The sequence below is a fragment of the Camelus ferus genome, chromosome 4 (assembly GCF_009834535.1).
Source record: "Camelus ferus isolate YT-003-E chromosome 4, BCGSAC_Cfer_1.0, whole genome shotgun sequence".
NCBI lineage: Eukaryota > Metazoa > Chordata > Mammalia > Artiodactyla > Camelidae > Camelus > Camelus ferus.
The window spans coordinates 70078389-70093583 of record NC_045699.1 but is presented as its reverse complement, the minus strand read 5'-3'; the positions used below and the strand labels follow the sequence as shown (position 1 = coordinate 70093583).

Genomic DNA, 15195 nt, shown 5'->3' with positions numbered 1-15195 from the left:
CAGGCAGGGAGGACCAAGGAACCAGTGGGGCCGGACAGTGGCCTCTGCCCCATTCTGGGCTGGCCTGCAGCCCCTGAATTGATACCCAGCTGAGGACCCTCTGGAGAAAGAGGCTCCCATGGGAGGGAAACAGAATCCTGCGCCTGGAGCTCTGCCTATTGGGTGTGTTCCAAGGAGCTGGACCTTCCACCAGATCCACAATCCTTGGGTCCACAGCAGCAAACTGGCCCCACTTCAGGGATGAGCACAGAGAACCTCAGTAACTGGCCCCCTGTCACATAGCCACTAAGTGTAGCTCAAAGGTACAGCACAGGTATGCATCAGAAGCCGCGGGTGTTCCTGGCCTCAGTGTTCCCATCTGCAACATGGAGCAACAGCAATAACAGGGGTGGGGAACAACAGGAGAGCAGTATGCAAAGCCGCGCGGGCACAGAACAGGCCCTCAGCACCAGGGGTTCAGTCTGGTTGGGTCTGGGGCCTGAGAGGGACAAGGCAGTGCCCCTGGGTCCCCAGCCTGGCACCCACCTGCAGCAGGATGCCATCCCGGTGCCACTCAATCTCCGGTGCTGGGTCCGCCTCCACTGAGCACTCTAGAACCAGCTGTCCCGGGGCCAGGCCAACCACAAAGCGGGGGCCTTGGGGCCCGATGACATTTGGAGGGGCTGGTGGGGCCGGCAGAGAGGGCATGAGAGATGGACCCTCCCCTGGGGGTCCCATCCTGCCTCCCTCTCCTGGCCCCACGCCGGCACCCCCTACCTTGAACCCTGACCCGGAAGCTCTTCTCGACTTCACCAGCTGGGCTCTGGGCCAGGCAAGTGTACAGCCCAGCATCGTTCACCTGGGGACGGAGCAGGGTGAGCAGCTGCCTCTGGCCTCAGCCTGCCCACCTCCTGATCTGGCTTCCTTCCTACGCCGCTAAAGACCCAGGACTGACTCAGGCCTGCTGAGTCTGCCATCCCGCCTTTCCCATCAACTCCTCCTCCCTCTGGAATATTTCTTCCCTACCACTCTCTCATCCTTGCTTTAGGGCTAGGGCAGAGCCTACCTCCTCCAGGAAGTCCCCTCTGACTGCACCAGCCCTTCTCTGGCCAGGCTAGGGATTTATCTGCAACAGCCAGTTCCAACTAGGAACTCCCATGGCATCATCACATCCTCACACCCCACACAAAAGTGGAGCTTGGCCAAACCTTGCAAACTGCCACCAGGTCCCTCCCCTCCCCTCTCCATCCCCAGCTTCATCCCACAGAGGGCAGGGCAGCAGCACCTGCACACCCTCCACCCGGAGCACCCGCCCGGCCCTGTTCAGGGCCTGCCCGTCCTTGTGCCAGGTGATGTTGGGTGTGGGGGTGCCCCGGGCATCACAGAGGAGCTCCAAGAAGGCGTCAGGGGTCAGCGACAGCTCTGCAGGTTGGCCTGAGTCCTCGATGTGGGGGGGATCTGCAAGACACCCCACCCTGGGTCAGCTGTGGAGGCTGTGCCCGGAGCACTGGGGGCTGGGTTCATCCCCCTTCTCCATCAGCCAGATGCTGACAGCTGGGGCCACAAATAGACAGGCGGTGGTCGTATTGGAGGGTCCTAAAAACATCAGACCACGGGCCCGCTGCCTGGGACAGTTATTTGTGCTTTAAAATCAACAAGGATACAGAAAGGTACGTTTGCACTACACTGTAGTCTATCAAGTGTGCAGTGGCATGACATCCCAAAATAAAACCTATATACCCTAAATAAAAATCCAGTATTGCTAAAAACTTCTAACCGTCACCTGAGTCTTCAGTGGGTCATAATCTTTTTGCTAATGGAAAGTTTGAAATATTGCACATAATTGACACAAATTTTTCCAACATGGCACAACACTTGCAAAATCTGTGCTTGAGACCTAGGACTGCCCCCAGATTTCAGTGACTTTGACCCTGCTTAACAAGGTTTGGGGGACAAGACACAGCAGCCAGGTCAGTGAGACCGGTTCTCTAAGCCCCAAGTCTCCTGCGGTGCTGACCTCACCCACTGCCTCCTCCATCGCCCCCAGAGGCCCACTCTCCCATCCCTGGACCACAAAAGCTGGTGCTGGGGGCAGGTGACCCACCCATCACTGTCAGCCGGAAATGCCTCCTTGCTTCCCCCGCCTCGCTCACGGCCACACAGGAGTAGGTCCCCGCATCACCAGCTCCTGCTGTCTCCAGCCGCAGGCCGGGCCCCTGTTCAAGGCTCTGGGGCAACAAGGGCTCCCCATCCTTCATCCACGACACTAGGGGCAGGGGGCTGCCCTGGGCTTCACAGGGGAGGACCACCGGGGAGCCACGGACCACTGCCACGTCAGTTTGGAATTCCACTGGCTCCAGGATGGGGGGCACTGTGCAGGGCAAGAGTGGGCATGAACCATTTTATTCCACGCCAAGTGGTCCTCACCCCTGGACCTTTGCACAGGCTATTACTATTAGCCAGCATACCCTTCTCCTCAACTATTCTTTCTCATCTCCAGTCCTCAGCTTAGATCTCACTTCCTCCAGGAAGCCTTCCCTGAACCCCCAAGGCCAGGTGAGGTACTCCCATGGCATCAGCTCCTTCCTCTGGCATCACTAGTTGGGGAATTATAATTGTCTCTTTACAAAGCTGTTTCCCCCACTGACCTCTTGGCTTCAGGGACTACCTCTGCTCACTGCCATACCCTGGCGCCTGGCAAGGCCCTGGCACACCAGTGTCCAGTGACTATTTGTGAGGTCAATGAATGAGTGAAGGAATGAATCAGAGGCTGTCTCCGTTTGCCCTGCCTTGACACCCCTGAGGGCCAACCCTTGGTTCCACCCAGATGGGCAAAAGGGAGGGGGCAAGGGCCTTTTTTTTCATCCCCTGAGACCTAAAGACCTGCATGCCCACCCCCTGCTCTGTACCTTGCACCTGCAAGGTGAAGTTCCTGTCGGCCACACCTGCTGGGCTCGCAGCCACACAGGTGAAGATGCCGGAATCCGCCAGCTGCACCTGGGAAATCCTGAAGCCCTCGAGTGAAAGAGGGAAAAAGCAAGAGAGAGGGAGAGAGAGAGGGAGGGGGAGGGAGAGGCAGCATCAGTGGAAAAGTTCCCTTCCTTTTTCATCCTGTCTCCTAAGCCTTGCCAGACAGAGGGGCAGCTCTGAAACACACACCTGAACAGGTCCAGCCCCTTCTTAAACCTCTTTCCTGCCTCTCCGGTGCCCCTAGAATAAAGCCCAGACTCCCATCCGCCACCCCTGCTGACTTCTCTGCCCACCTCACTCTGCAGCCAGATTTCCTGCTTCCCAGATTCTGGAAGCCCCACTGCCCCACCCCAGGACAGCCTGCTAGCCCCACCTTCTTCTTTGAAACAATTCCTCTTGGCCTTCAAGACTCACCAGAGTCATCTCCACTCACTGTCTCCACTGCCTGGGCCCCCACTTTCTCTCGAACCTCCTTTTGTCCCAACCACTCCTCCTGAGCTGCCCTTGTCCATGTCCCCTGGAAAGTTCTGGAGAAGGATGATGGTGATGGTTGCACACAATGTGAATGTACCTAATGCCACTGAACTGTACACTTAAAAACGGTTAAAATGGTCAATTTTATGTTATGTATATTTTGCCACACACAAAAAAGTTAAGTCACATCATGATTCTTCTCTGCTGAAAACTCACTCAAGGCTTTCCTTCTTTTCTTAGGAAAATCCAAGTCTTTTGAAGGACTTACGAGGCCCTATGTCATCTGACCTCCCCTCCCCTAACTCTGCTCCTAGAATACACAGCCACATGCCCACCTCAGGGCCTTTGAACCTGCTCTTCCTGTCTGGAAGCTCTTCCCAGTGGAACCCACTCACCTCCCCTTCTCACCTCACTTCAACTCTGCTCAAGTGTCACCTTATCTGAGTGCCTACTGCTGGCCACCCTAAAATAGCACCCTCCACTACCACCTCCCAACCCTTTACTCTTCACACATATCCCTTGTGACGTGTCACTTTTTTATCTGTTTATTTTCTGCGTCCCTCCCTCCCCACAGCTGCAGGAGCAGAGGCTTCATCTTGCTCACTGTTCCATCCCAGTGCCTGGAACTGCACCTGGCAAACAGCAAACACTCCCGAAGGCATAAAGACTCCGTTCAGGCACCTTCTTTCAGGAAGCCTTCCGTGATTTCTTCCACCCAGGGCCAGGTTAAGTCAGATGTCATCACCTGGATCTGTGCCCCCTGCCCTGGGCTGTGAAAGCCTGAGGGCAGAGGTCTCTTTCATCTCTGGAACTCTATTTAGGGGTGAGGTCCTCTCACGCACCCCATCAAAAACCTCAGTACATTTATATTATTTCTACTCTATAAAACATTCACATGTGTTTTTAAGCCCAAGCTGCCTGAAGAGTGTGTCCAGAGCCTACGATCCGCTGGCTGGCAGGCTGGGGAGCCACTCCCTTACCTGAGGGTGCGGCCCGAGCCATGGAGGTGGGTGCGCTGGGAGAGCGGGAGGGGCAGGCCGTCCTTGAGCCAGCTCATGTGGATGGGCGGGGAGCCCCGGACGGGGCACATCATGGTCACCAGCTCCCCGGGCCTGCTCATCAGGGTCCCCGTGCCCTCTGCCCCCTGCTCGATGGTGGGAGGCACTGGTGGGTGGGCAGAGAGGAAAAAGGGGGCAGTAAGGGAGTCTGGGGAAGGGAAGTGGGCCCCTCTGAGGGAAGTCCCAGGAGGTGGCACCGATATACCTAGACTTTTGCCACAAGTAACCATTATGTGGCAATCATCACATGGTTCTTGGGTCCATATTCACCCCTGGTGAGGATGCAGCCCACTGCTTGGGGACACGGCCTGGCCCCATGGCTCTCTCCTTCACCCCTGACTCGCCCGCTGCACCCATGGGCTGCCGCGATTGTTCCCCTAGTCTGAGGACTGTCAGAGGCCCAGAGGGGCCAGACTGACCTGGCTCACAGACTGGGCGTGGCTGGGGCTTCACTGGGTCTCCTGCATCCGGGCCTCTCACCACCCTCCAGATGCCCCAGTGGTGGCCCCACGGCAGCCAGGCTGCTGCCATCCTGGACAGTGGGGCTACCTGCCTCTCCTCGCCCCTCAGCTGCTCACCCAGCACGTTCACGGTGTGCAGCCTGGCATCCTCCCCGGCCGCGTTTTGGGCCACGCAGGTGTAGGCGCCGGAGTCCGAGGCCCTCAGGCCCTTCAGCACCAGGGAGCTGCCGTCCAGGGAGAACCTGGCATGGGGAGGGTGAGCCAGGAGCAGGTGCGTGAGGGCCTGTAGGCCCTGTGGCCTGGGGTGGGGAGGGCACAGGCCGGGCCTTACCGGAGGTGGGGGCCCGTGCCCTGGCCCAGCGGGCTACCATCCTTCAGCCAAGTCACGTTGGGTGGTGGCTGCCCGTCAGCCTCGCAGTCCAGCCGCACCTGCTGCCCCTCCAGGATGCTGTGCTCCTGTGTGGCACCCGAGCTCTGGATCCGCGGGGCCACTGCGGCAGGGGCTGTGGTGAGGCCTGGGGCAGTGGCTGGGGCTGGCATGGGGGAAGGACACGGGGGTGGCGCAGGGTGCAGACGTACCCAGCACAGCCACCACGAAGTCCTTGCGGGCCTCGGCCTGGGCGTTCTCAGCCACACACGTGTAGGTGCCAGCCTGAGCTGGCTGCAGGTGGCTCAGCTGGAGGCGGCCCCCCCGGGACACCACACCATGTGCCACATTGCTTTCTGTGGGATGGAGGGGCATGCCAGGACTTCACCTGCTCAGACCCAAGCCCCAGGTGCCACCACGGGGCCCAGACAAAAGTCATGTGACTCCCAGAGAGGGTGCCTGGCTCCCCACACTCACAAGGCTGGAAAGACCCCAGGAACCTCTAAATCACCCACCCCTTTCTTGTGCTCATAGGGAAACTGAGGCCCAGACACGGGCAGGGCCTCTTGCCATCCACATCACGGCCCTCCCCAGCCCAGATCCTTCTGATTGTTCTGGGCCTTCCCTATTTCCCTCCAGTGGGGACATCTCCCAAGGAACCCCACTCCCTTTAGTGTCCAGGACTTGTTCCTTTTCCTGTTGCCATTTCACTAAATAAAGGAATAGCTGGCACTAAAAAGGGAGGGGCTGGTGTACTCACCAACAGGCATTCTGTCCTTCAGCCAAGTAACAGTGGGTGCAGGGACCCCAGTCACATCACAGCTCAGGACCAGGGGGCTCCCAGCCACCTGGCTCACAGTCTCCGTCTTGGGGTTCTCAAACGTTGGGGGCACTGCAGGAGAGAAGCCAGATTCCTAGAATCCTAAGACTCTGCCCGTCCCCCTGCCCCCAACTTCCCTCCATCAGGCAGATCAGGGATTCCCAAGAAACACTTCCCTGGGGTTGGGAGTTGACATCTTATGCTTTGCCACTGATGGTGATGTGGGTTGTTTTATTCAGAAATATAAGTACAACCAGCAGCTGGCTATTTCAAAACATTTACAAAGCAGAGCCCAGGAGGGTATCGCTTAGCCCAAGGATGGCAAGTACTCGGTACTGCACCAGTAGGCCTTAGCCTATGCCAGGACAGACATCACTAATTGATCCCAGCACTCTCTCTTGCTCAGCCAGGATGACTTCATGCACCCTAGGCAGCCACTACCAGTGGAACAGAGATGGCTGTGCTAGGATGAAACATCCTCTCCCTCAGGAACCAGACAGTCTCCCTTTTCCACTGTTCATCAAGACAGCCATCAGGAGAAGGAGGTATGAGCTTTGAGCAGCAGATCAGGTAGCAATCATTTCCAACACTGGTATTTAATATGGCTTAGGATTGGATTCATCCACTTCCCCCCTGGTGGGGAGGCTACCGGCTTTGCCATCTGTGGCAGATAGCTGATGTCCCTCCAATCTGTCCTTTCCATCTTGCCCAGCAGTTTTAGCTGAGCACGGGGTCACTCAGGTAGAAACTACATTTCCCAGTCTCCCTTGCAGCCGGCTGTGGCCAGCTGCCTAGGTTCTCACTAATGGGATAGAAGCAGAGGGGACAGATAAAATTTCTGCATCACTCACTTAAAATAAAAGTGCTTACCCTCTACTGCTGCTCTTTTCTGCTTCATGGGCTGAAACAGGATGCAACATGGACAGGGACAACCCCCAAGGGGATGGGAGATCAATAAGATAGAAGGATCCTGGGTCCCTAAATTGCCACTTGGTAGGTCCAGGGCTACCCTCCAGCCTAGACACAGACCTCTGGGCTTTTGGATGAGAGAGAGAAACTTCCCTCTTACTTGATTCACTGTATTTTGGGGTCTCTTTGTTACACAGCTGAGTCGATATGCTAACAGACACAACATCTGACCCCAAGAAAATCTGGCCAAGCTTTCATCCCTTGCTTCCCTAGGTAGCTCCAAAAGGCTCCTCCTCAACCACAGCTAGAGCCACACCCAATCAAATGCCATCTATGTTCCATCCTTGGGCTGGTGGGGTAGCACCTCAAGGTGGAGGTGACATGGTCCCAGGACCCCAAGAGTCTGATCTCTGATGACTCCCATCCAGTGCCCCCACGCCAGGCACTGTGCCCAGCACTTTATAGACACAGTCATGGCAGTCCATAGACTGAGAGCTTCCTGCATGCCTAACAGGCAGGTACTGCTACAGTTCCTTTTACTGAAGATAAATCTGTGGCTCAGAGGAACAAAGTCACTCTACTAAGTCCCACAGAGCAAGTCATGGGCAGAGTCCTATTCAGATCCTGGGCTTTTCAATTCCAAATCTTATGCCCTAAACACTCAGCAACACCTCCTCTTTCTGGCTACTGCCTTTCCCATCCTTGGTGGCCCCATGTGCTGCTAGGGGTCCTGTGGCGATGCTTGCAGGCTGGTCCCCAGCTTACCCTGGACCTTGAGGATGAAGGTCCGCACAGCCTCCCCAGCTGCATTGCTGACTCGACAGCTGTATAAACCTTTATCCGACACCTAGGACAGAGAGAGGGCATGATAATAGTCAGGGTGCATGTGGCTGGAGTGGGGGCACCTAGAGCTCCCCCCAAAAATCCAAGCCCCAGAACCTTCCAGAGCAAGGACTCTACAAAAATGCTGGTCCTGCCTGGGAAGCCAAAGGAGAGGTGAGACCCTCTGGCCTTTACCAAGAGTCTCGAGATGCAGGAGGACTGATGGAAAGAGAGTGTGCAGATTCCAGAGCCCACCCTCCCCTGAGCCTGGAGGAGAAGGACCCTGGCTGTGGGGATGAGCTGAGCCAGGAGAGGGGAGCCCCAGGCACATTTCCAGAGGAGCAGCAATTGTTCATCCAGTGAACACTTCTGAGTGTCTAATCCACCTGGGGGTGAGGGGAGGCATGCAGAACAGACTCCCAGAGAGTCGTAATCAGAGGGGTCTGGAGAAGGCTTCCAAATCTTGGGGAAACAGGCAGGCATCAAGGCACGGATCTGCTCAAAGTCACTCTGTGAGCCAATGCGGCACCAGATCTGCAGGCTTGGGTTCTTCCCACCTGTCCAGCCCCAGAAGCTGCTAATCAGCTTGGGGTGAGGTCCTGCACGCCGAGGAGGCAGCATCCCCCACACACTGACACCCAGCTGCCCACCTCCCCCCAGCTCACCAAAACCAGGAGGCGACATCCCCAGATCCACCCCTGGCCGCCCACACCACCAGACAGCTCACCTGGGAGTCCTGGATCTCCAGCCTCTGCCCACCTAGCAGAGCTCGGGTCCGCTGTGCTGGGACCAGGGGCTGCCTGTCCTTGTGCCAGGTCACGGCCGGCTCGGGGAGTGAGTCTGTCTCACAGCTCAGGACGGCCTTGTCCCCGGCCCTCACCACGACCACATCCTGGGGGCTGCTGGGAGCCTGCTTGAAGGTGGGTGGAACTGGGGCAGGAGACGGGCCGAGTGAGGTGCCACGGCCTTTCTGGTGTCCTCCCCGCCCCAGCCCACGGGATAACGCCTGTGAAGAGACAAGGGTCACGCAGTGGACCCCACCCCAGGGACGATCACAGACCCAGGGAACTGGAAGGAGAGACGCCAGGCCAGCATGCCAAGGACCTGCTGGGTGGCCTGGGAAAAGCCTCTAGCCCTCTCTGGGCTCAGCCTCCCAGCTGGCCCTCCTAGGCTCTTTCCTACACAGCGCAGGCCCTAGCTGAGTTAGAGGCCTCTGTGAGGGACCGCAGCTCCCACCCCGGCTGTGAGCCCACAGGACCCTACGGTGCATCAGGCGCACAGCAGGTGGACAGGCACAAATGAATTAACCCGCCCTAGGGCTGGAAAGAAGCCTCCAGGGAGTCCAGGCTTGTGACATCTTGGGCCAGATTTTCCCCAAGAGGATTCTGAAGACCAAGAGCCCCATACAGCTTCCATGCAGAGAACACTGTGATCAGTCAGGCTTGGGAAGGGCCCTTCCTGGGCCAGCTCCCACCACTGTTCTGCTGTCCCCTCCTCCCCTTCAGAGCTCACTGGGCGCCAGGCACTGGGCTAAGGGCTCACACATCATCTAGTCCTTGTGCCAACTGTCACCTTACAGATAAGAGACCCGAGGCTCAGAGAAGGGCATTGATGTGCCCAAGTTCACAGAGCAAGTAAGTGCGCAGCTGAGTTTCAAACCCAAGTGTGTTCAACTCTAAAACCCAGAATCTGAATCACTGCCCCCCAGACACCATTGCTGCAGAGGGCACAGGTGTCCAGGCTCCCCCAGGGCCAGCTGCCCCTCTCTTGGCTGTGCTGCCTGAGGGATGTGAGGGCAGATTGAAGGAGCAGGGGACAGTGCAGGTGGGGGACAGACAGGACGTACCGAGCACGCTAAGCTGCACCAGCTTCTGGTCTCGGCCAGCGGCATTGAGAGCCTCACACACGTACACCCCGGAGTCCGACGGCTGTGCCCGAGGCAGGTGCAGCGTGTGGGTGCCTGTCGGGGGGAAGCCAGCCCCTGGCGCCAGCGAGCAGGCCCCAGCCCCCAGGCCCCAAGCCCACAATCCTACAGCCCTCCCAGACTCCCAGTCCTGTCCCAGATTTGAGGTAGCAGCTCTGGCTCCCCCACGGAGCCTCAGAGCTGGGCCGCAAGCCTCAGTTTACCCACCAGGCAGGAGGAAGACCTTTTCTCCCAGGGAGAGGCCTTGGCTGTCCTTGTACCACGTGACCTCGGGGCTCGGGTGAGCACGGACGTCACAGGGGAGGGAGACACTGCTGTTGAGGATGGCTGTGACCTGCTCCGAGTTTAGACCTGCGATTCGTGGTGGGACTGTCCCCATGGCCACCAGAATAAAGAAAGACACATAAAAATGCATGCTGGTGGGGGGCAGAGAGCCACAGAGGGAAACACAGGGCTTTCACAAGTTCCCACTGCTTACAGAAGCATAACTGCCTTACAGATGAGGACATGGGGGCTCAGAGGTCAGAGAGGGAGAGTCACATTTCCAAAGCCACTCAGCTGGTCAGCGGCGGAGCAGGAATAAATATCAGTTTGGGTTTAAGTCCTAGACCCTGAGTGCTCAACACTGTCGTCCCTCCACCCGAGGCCACAGCTGCCCCACATCTGAAGGCAGAGCCCATGGCCACTGAGATGCACGTGTCACAAGGAGGCAGAGGTTGAGAGGCTGACTCCAGGGCAGGGAGACCCCCCACGGGGTAGCATCTCTGAGTCTGTCTCCATAGGTCAAATCAGGCTAACCTCCTAGCTCTGCTGGCAGGAGTGAGCCCAGGGCAGGTGCTCAGCCCCACGCCAGGTGCACAGTAAGTGCTCAGTCATGGTGCTGTTAAGGCCTGGGAAGAGCCATTCCTTTGGCAACATCTGAAGCTGCTTAAAATGATCTGAGGTCGGCCCTCGGTGATGCAGGTCCCCACGTGCTCTCTGTCCCGGGAGACGGCTGGCACCAGGCCGTGATCCCTGAACTCCGAGTGCAGGCCCACAGCCCAGGACATGGGGAGGACCGAGCTGCTGTGTCTGCCTGCACGCATCCCCCATGGGGCAGGCCGGACAGACCCACAGCACCGGCCCCTCCTCAGGGGGCTCCCCCAGGAGCTGCCTGCTCAGCCCAGCTCACCTTGTACCCTGAGGGTGAAGAGCTTCTCTGCGGAGCCCGCCGGGTTCTCGGCCACGCACATGTAGCTGGCGGCGTCAGCCACCTCCGCCGTGGAAACCTGTGGGCGCACATCCCCCAGCCCAATGGCTTTGGGCCCCCCAGGAATTATTGTGAGGGCTCCCTCCCACCCAGCCCAGGCACGGCAGGCACCAGGAGGAGCCCCCTCAGAAGACCCCTTCGTCCACATGGAGCAGTACTTGTGGGCTTCACCCCACATCCATCTAGGGCTGTCTGTGACATCTGGGCAGGACGTGAGGCGAACTCCCTGGAGCTAACCCGATGATGACAAGGCTCCCCTGCCCACCTCCCCCAGCCCCAAGGAGGGCTGCTCGGTGCTGTGCTGGGCCCCAGGGGTGTCGTGCAGCTGTGTCTGGAGACTGGGTAGCCAAGGTGCTGCCTGGGGTCCTAGGTGCTGGGCATGGTCTGTAAGCATCGGATGGCATTCCCGTGGAGAGCTGCCCTGTGCCGCGCTGGGCTCCAGCTGTGCGAGCCTGTGGGTCCCTCTCAGGTGCTATGTGCAGCCCAGTAAGGCTCCTCATATATGATTTTTCAGTGGGCTGAGTTGAATCCCAGGGGCTCTAACATGGTTTCAGGCAAAGAGCTTAATTGGGCACCGGTAATGGCAGCTCCTTGGTCCCCAGATAAGCAGTACTGAGTCACAGCAGCTGCTGACTTTAGCCCAAGCGGGGGCCGTCCTGACCTGCAAGACTTGCCCGTCTTCCAGGACCTGCAGCCGTGGGCTTGGGGAAAAAGGCAGCCCATTCTGGAGCCACGAGATGGTGGGCACAGGGTTGCCCAGGGCTGGGCACTGTAGGCTGACGGTGCTGCTGGCGTTGACAGTCACCTCCTCCACCAGCTCCTCCGTGTCACCCAGGATCACAGGTGGGGCTGGGGTTGGGGAGAGGAGGGTGAGGAGCGGGCAGCCTCCCTGGGAAAAGTTCCTTGGTTGTGGGCAGCATTTGGTGCTACGCACTGGCTGGGGCTCCTGCCCACCAAACCTTCCCAGGCCCCTATGCAGCTAAGGAATCTGGGGCACAGAGAGGGTAGTGGTTTTGCTCAAGGTCACACAGCTAAGAAGCAGCACACCTAAAATTTGAACCCAGTCCCATTGGTTTCAGAGCCCACTCATAGCGCCTCCTACATCATGTACATCTGAATATAGGAAGACTGCACATGGTCTCTACCTCTACCCTCTTTGGGAGGGAGACCCCCAGGGGGCCTGCACACCTGAGACCCAGGCCCCCTCCCGCCCACAGGCTGGGCCACTCACTCAACACCAGCAGCTCGTAGTGCAGCCAGTCCTCGCCCACCTCGTTGGAGGCCTTACATGAGTACCTCCCGGCATCCTCCGCACGGACCAGGGGGATCTGCAGGACTCGGCCCCCTGGGGGGGACATGGGGACAGAGGCCTGAGCAAGGGCAAGGAAACCCGCTTTTTCTCCTGGAGGGGACCTGGAAGACATCACTGCGCCCACCTCCACCCCACCTGTGAAATGCACAGGATCGCTTGCTCAGCCCAGGTCACGGGGGAGGGGATCAAATAAAGCACAGGAACGGCTTGTGCTGTGTCAGGCCCTGGGCCGGGCATTTCCGTGGCCTCTGACTCTGTGTGCTCTTACTACTCCCATCTTACAGATGGAAAAACGGAGACTTCCTAAGAGTGCCCGGCAGTGCCAAGCCCAGCTTCTCAATGAAGGCAGAGGGAAGGGGCAGAGAGCTGGGCGAACATCCAGGCAGAGGATCTCAGGAGGCTGTGGTGGTTGGGGGTGGGGGGCATCACCTGGGACCCTCTGTGATGCCAGGCTAGGGCTAGACTCTGGCAGCGGGGGGGCTGGAGCTGGTCTCCAGCTGGGGCCAGGCCAAGGTCACTGTGTGTTCAGGATTCTGGGCTGGGAGACTGCTGACCCAGGCTGTGGCAGGTTTGTGACCAGAGTTAGAACCAGGGACTCATTATGTGCAGAGCCAGGGGACAGTAGCCAGGCCTGGGGAGGCAGTGGCCATGGCCTGGCAGGAGGCAGGGGTGTCACTCCATACATGAGGTTAATCTATGATCAGGCCAGAACTAAGGTCAGCTGTGACCACAACCCCTATGTGCCCAGGATTAAGGGTCAGTGGCCAGAGTCAGAGGTCAACAGTGAGATTGGAGAGATCAGTATGTGACTGAGCTCACTGTGCACCCAGGTCAGAGGGCAGCGGCCGGGGGAAGGGGTCAATGACAGCTTTCCATAAGTGTTACCTCTCCCAGACCTCCAAGAGGCCGCCTTTTCTTCTTGCCCCGTTCATCCGAGGCAACACACCGTGTGAATCCTAGGCCAGGGGACCACCCAGTCCTGGCTCTGTGCCTGGAATACCTCCCATTTCTGGGCCCCCCCAGGGGGCTGGGCAGCAGCCCAGGGAAGCCAGGCATTTCTAAGCTTCACCCCTGGAAAGTTTTAATTCAAAACCATCCTCAAAAAACCATTCCAAAATAAAATGGTTGTTTAAAGAAAAATTAAATAACCTTAAATAAACAAATACATAAAGTAATAAAAAAATTTAAAAGGTCATACGAACAATGAGCTTGGACTCTGAGTGGGCATCAAAGCCCAGTGAGAGCGTCTTCAGTGTTTGGGGGTCACGAGATCTTAATAAAGGGACTGGCCCCTCTCCAGAGACAGGGGCCAGGACATATCAGATCTTGAAGCCCAGAGGTGGACACGGCCCAGATGACAACCTCTGTTCTAAAAATCAGAGGCACAAGGGGACCCTATTCTTGCCTTTAAACTGGGAAAGAACTTCTAGCTCCTGTTTGCAAAAGGCAGCTAAGGTCCAGAGTGGTCACATGCCCTACCGGGGGTCACACAGCAAGCAGCACACAGGAGAGCTCAGAGGACTTGCAGAAAGGCAGTCAAGGAGGCCAGCTCTGATGAGGGTGTGACCCTGGTGCCTGCCTGCAAACGCCCCGCTTCGCTGTGCAGCCCTGGCCTACCTTGCAGAACAGACATCCCATCCGTGGCCGAGAGGGGCTGGTCCTCCCTGTACCATGTGAGCGCTGGGGGTGGGACCGCGTTGGTGTCGCAGTTCAGGTAGGCGGGGCTGTTCTCCATGACCTCCCGGTATTCCGTCACCCCACCCCGGGCCTCTTCCTGCCGGGACAGGGTCTCAAAGTCTGCACTGGCGTCTCCCACCTTCTGGAACATAGGGGGCACTGGGGAGGGGGCGACAAAGCCATTAGGACACACAGCTGAGGGATGGGAATGCACCCCTGCTCAAAGAAACACCCCCTTCCTAACCTCCCGTAGTTGCAGAGATCCCACCATCTGGGCCAATCCCTTTGGTCAGGGCAGGTTTTAAATTTACTCACTCCTTCAGCCAGTGTTTACTGAGCAACTACTATGTGGGCTCTAGGATAAGGTTCCTCCCTCTGGAGCTCACATCTAACCGACTCATTCTTGGGACACACTGATATGTCTCAGGGGAGGAAGCCAGATAGTAAGTGTTAGCCAGTGTGTGCCTTGGAGCACAGAGGCACTCAGTCATCAGCTTTTGGAGCTGGAGGGGGCCCTCAAGGCCACCTGGTTTGATCAGGCACATTTCACAAAGGTAAAATGAAGACCCAGGGGGACAGTGATGCCCCCATTCTCGAAGTGAAAGAGCCCAGGCCTACGGTCTGGGGGGCAGACATGCTGGACAGCAATGAGGCAGGGGACGGGCACCCCAGAACAGAGCCCTGCAAGGCCACCCAGAAGCACTGGCACCCCTCGCCCCAAGTTGTGCCACTGCCAACCCAGCCCTGCCTCCTCCCACTGGCCCACGCCCCACTGCAGGGCCCCCACACACCCTGGATGAGCACGTTGAAGTCCTGGTCGTCCTCGCCAGCCACATTGGTGGCCACACACAGGTATCGCCCTGAATCCAAGACCTGCGTGGGCTGGATCTGGAGAAGCCGCCCTTCGCCAAGGATGCGGACACGCTGGTTGGGAGTCACGGGCTGGGGGTGGAAAGAGGGGAAACAGAAGTCAGAAATGAGGGGCCAAAAGCACCCAGACAAGTGTACTTAGATTTTCACGCAATTTTTAAAATACAACATAAAGTGATAGGAACACCCTGACACTCTTGTAACCCCAAATCCGTGTAACGTAAGAATTGGAGAACTCAGTGGGTGAACATAGAGTTTAATGTTTGTGAGCCTTGCTTCCTATGAAAAGCTGGATTTCTTATT

General features: G+C 57.8%; 1 protein-coding gene across 8 annotated transcripts in view; it reads right to left on the bottom strand.

Annotated features, from left to right (window-relative positions):
• Positions 1-15195, bottom strand: part of HMCN2 (hemicentin 2) — a 150360-nt gene that overhangs the window by 34348 nt on the left and 100817 nt on the right. For 7 of the 8 annotated variants that reach the window (XM_032478661.1, XM_032478662.1, XM_032478659.1 and 4 more), the window contains 19 exons: positions 14814-14964; positions 13963-14181; positions 12265-12378; positions 11695-11882; positions 10956-11052; positions 9992-10153; positions 9707-9820; positions 8588-8790; positions 7804-7885; positions 6070-6201; positions 5522-5665; positions 5274-5433; positions 5060-5184; positions 4404-4587; positions 2889-2986; positions 2084-2350; positions 1265-1437; positions 757-838; positions 526-662 (listed from right to left, as the gene is read on the bottom strand). In XM_032478661.1, coding sequence (XP_032334552.1) covers positions 526-662; positions 757-838; positions 1265-1437; positions 2084-2350; positions 2889-2986; positions 4404-4587; positions 5060-5184; positions 5274-5433; positions 5522-5665; positions 6070-6201; positions 7804-7885; positions 8588-8790; positions 9707-9820; positions 9992-10153; positions 10956-11052; positions 11695-11882; positions 12265-12378; positions 13963-14181; positions 14814-14964 — 2832 coding nt within the window. Of the gene's footprint in view, positions 1-525; positions 663-756; positions 839-1264; positions 1438-2083; positions 2351-2888; positions 2987-4403; positions 4588-5059; positions 5185-5273; positions 5476-5521; positions 5666-6069; positions 6202-7803; positions 7886-8587; positions 8791-9706; positions 9821-9991; positions 10154-10955; positions 11053-11694; positions 11883-12264; positions 12379-13962; positions 14182-14813; positions 14965-15195 lie in introns of all 8 variants that reach the window. The other variant, XM_032478658.1, reaches the window with a different exon arrangement.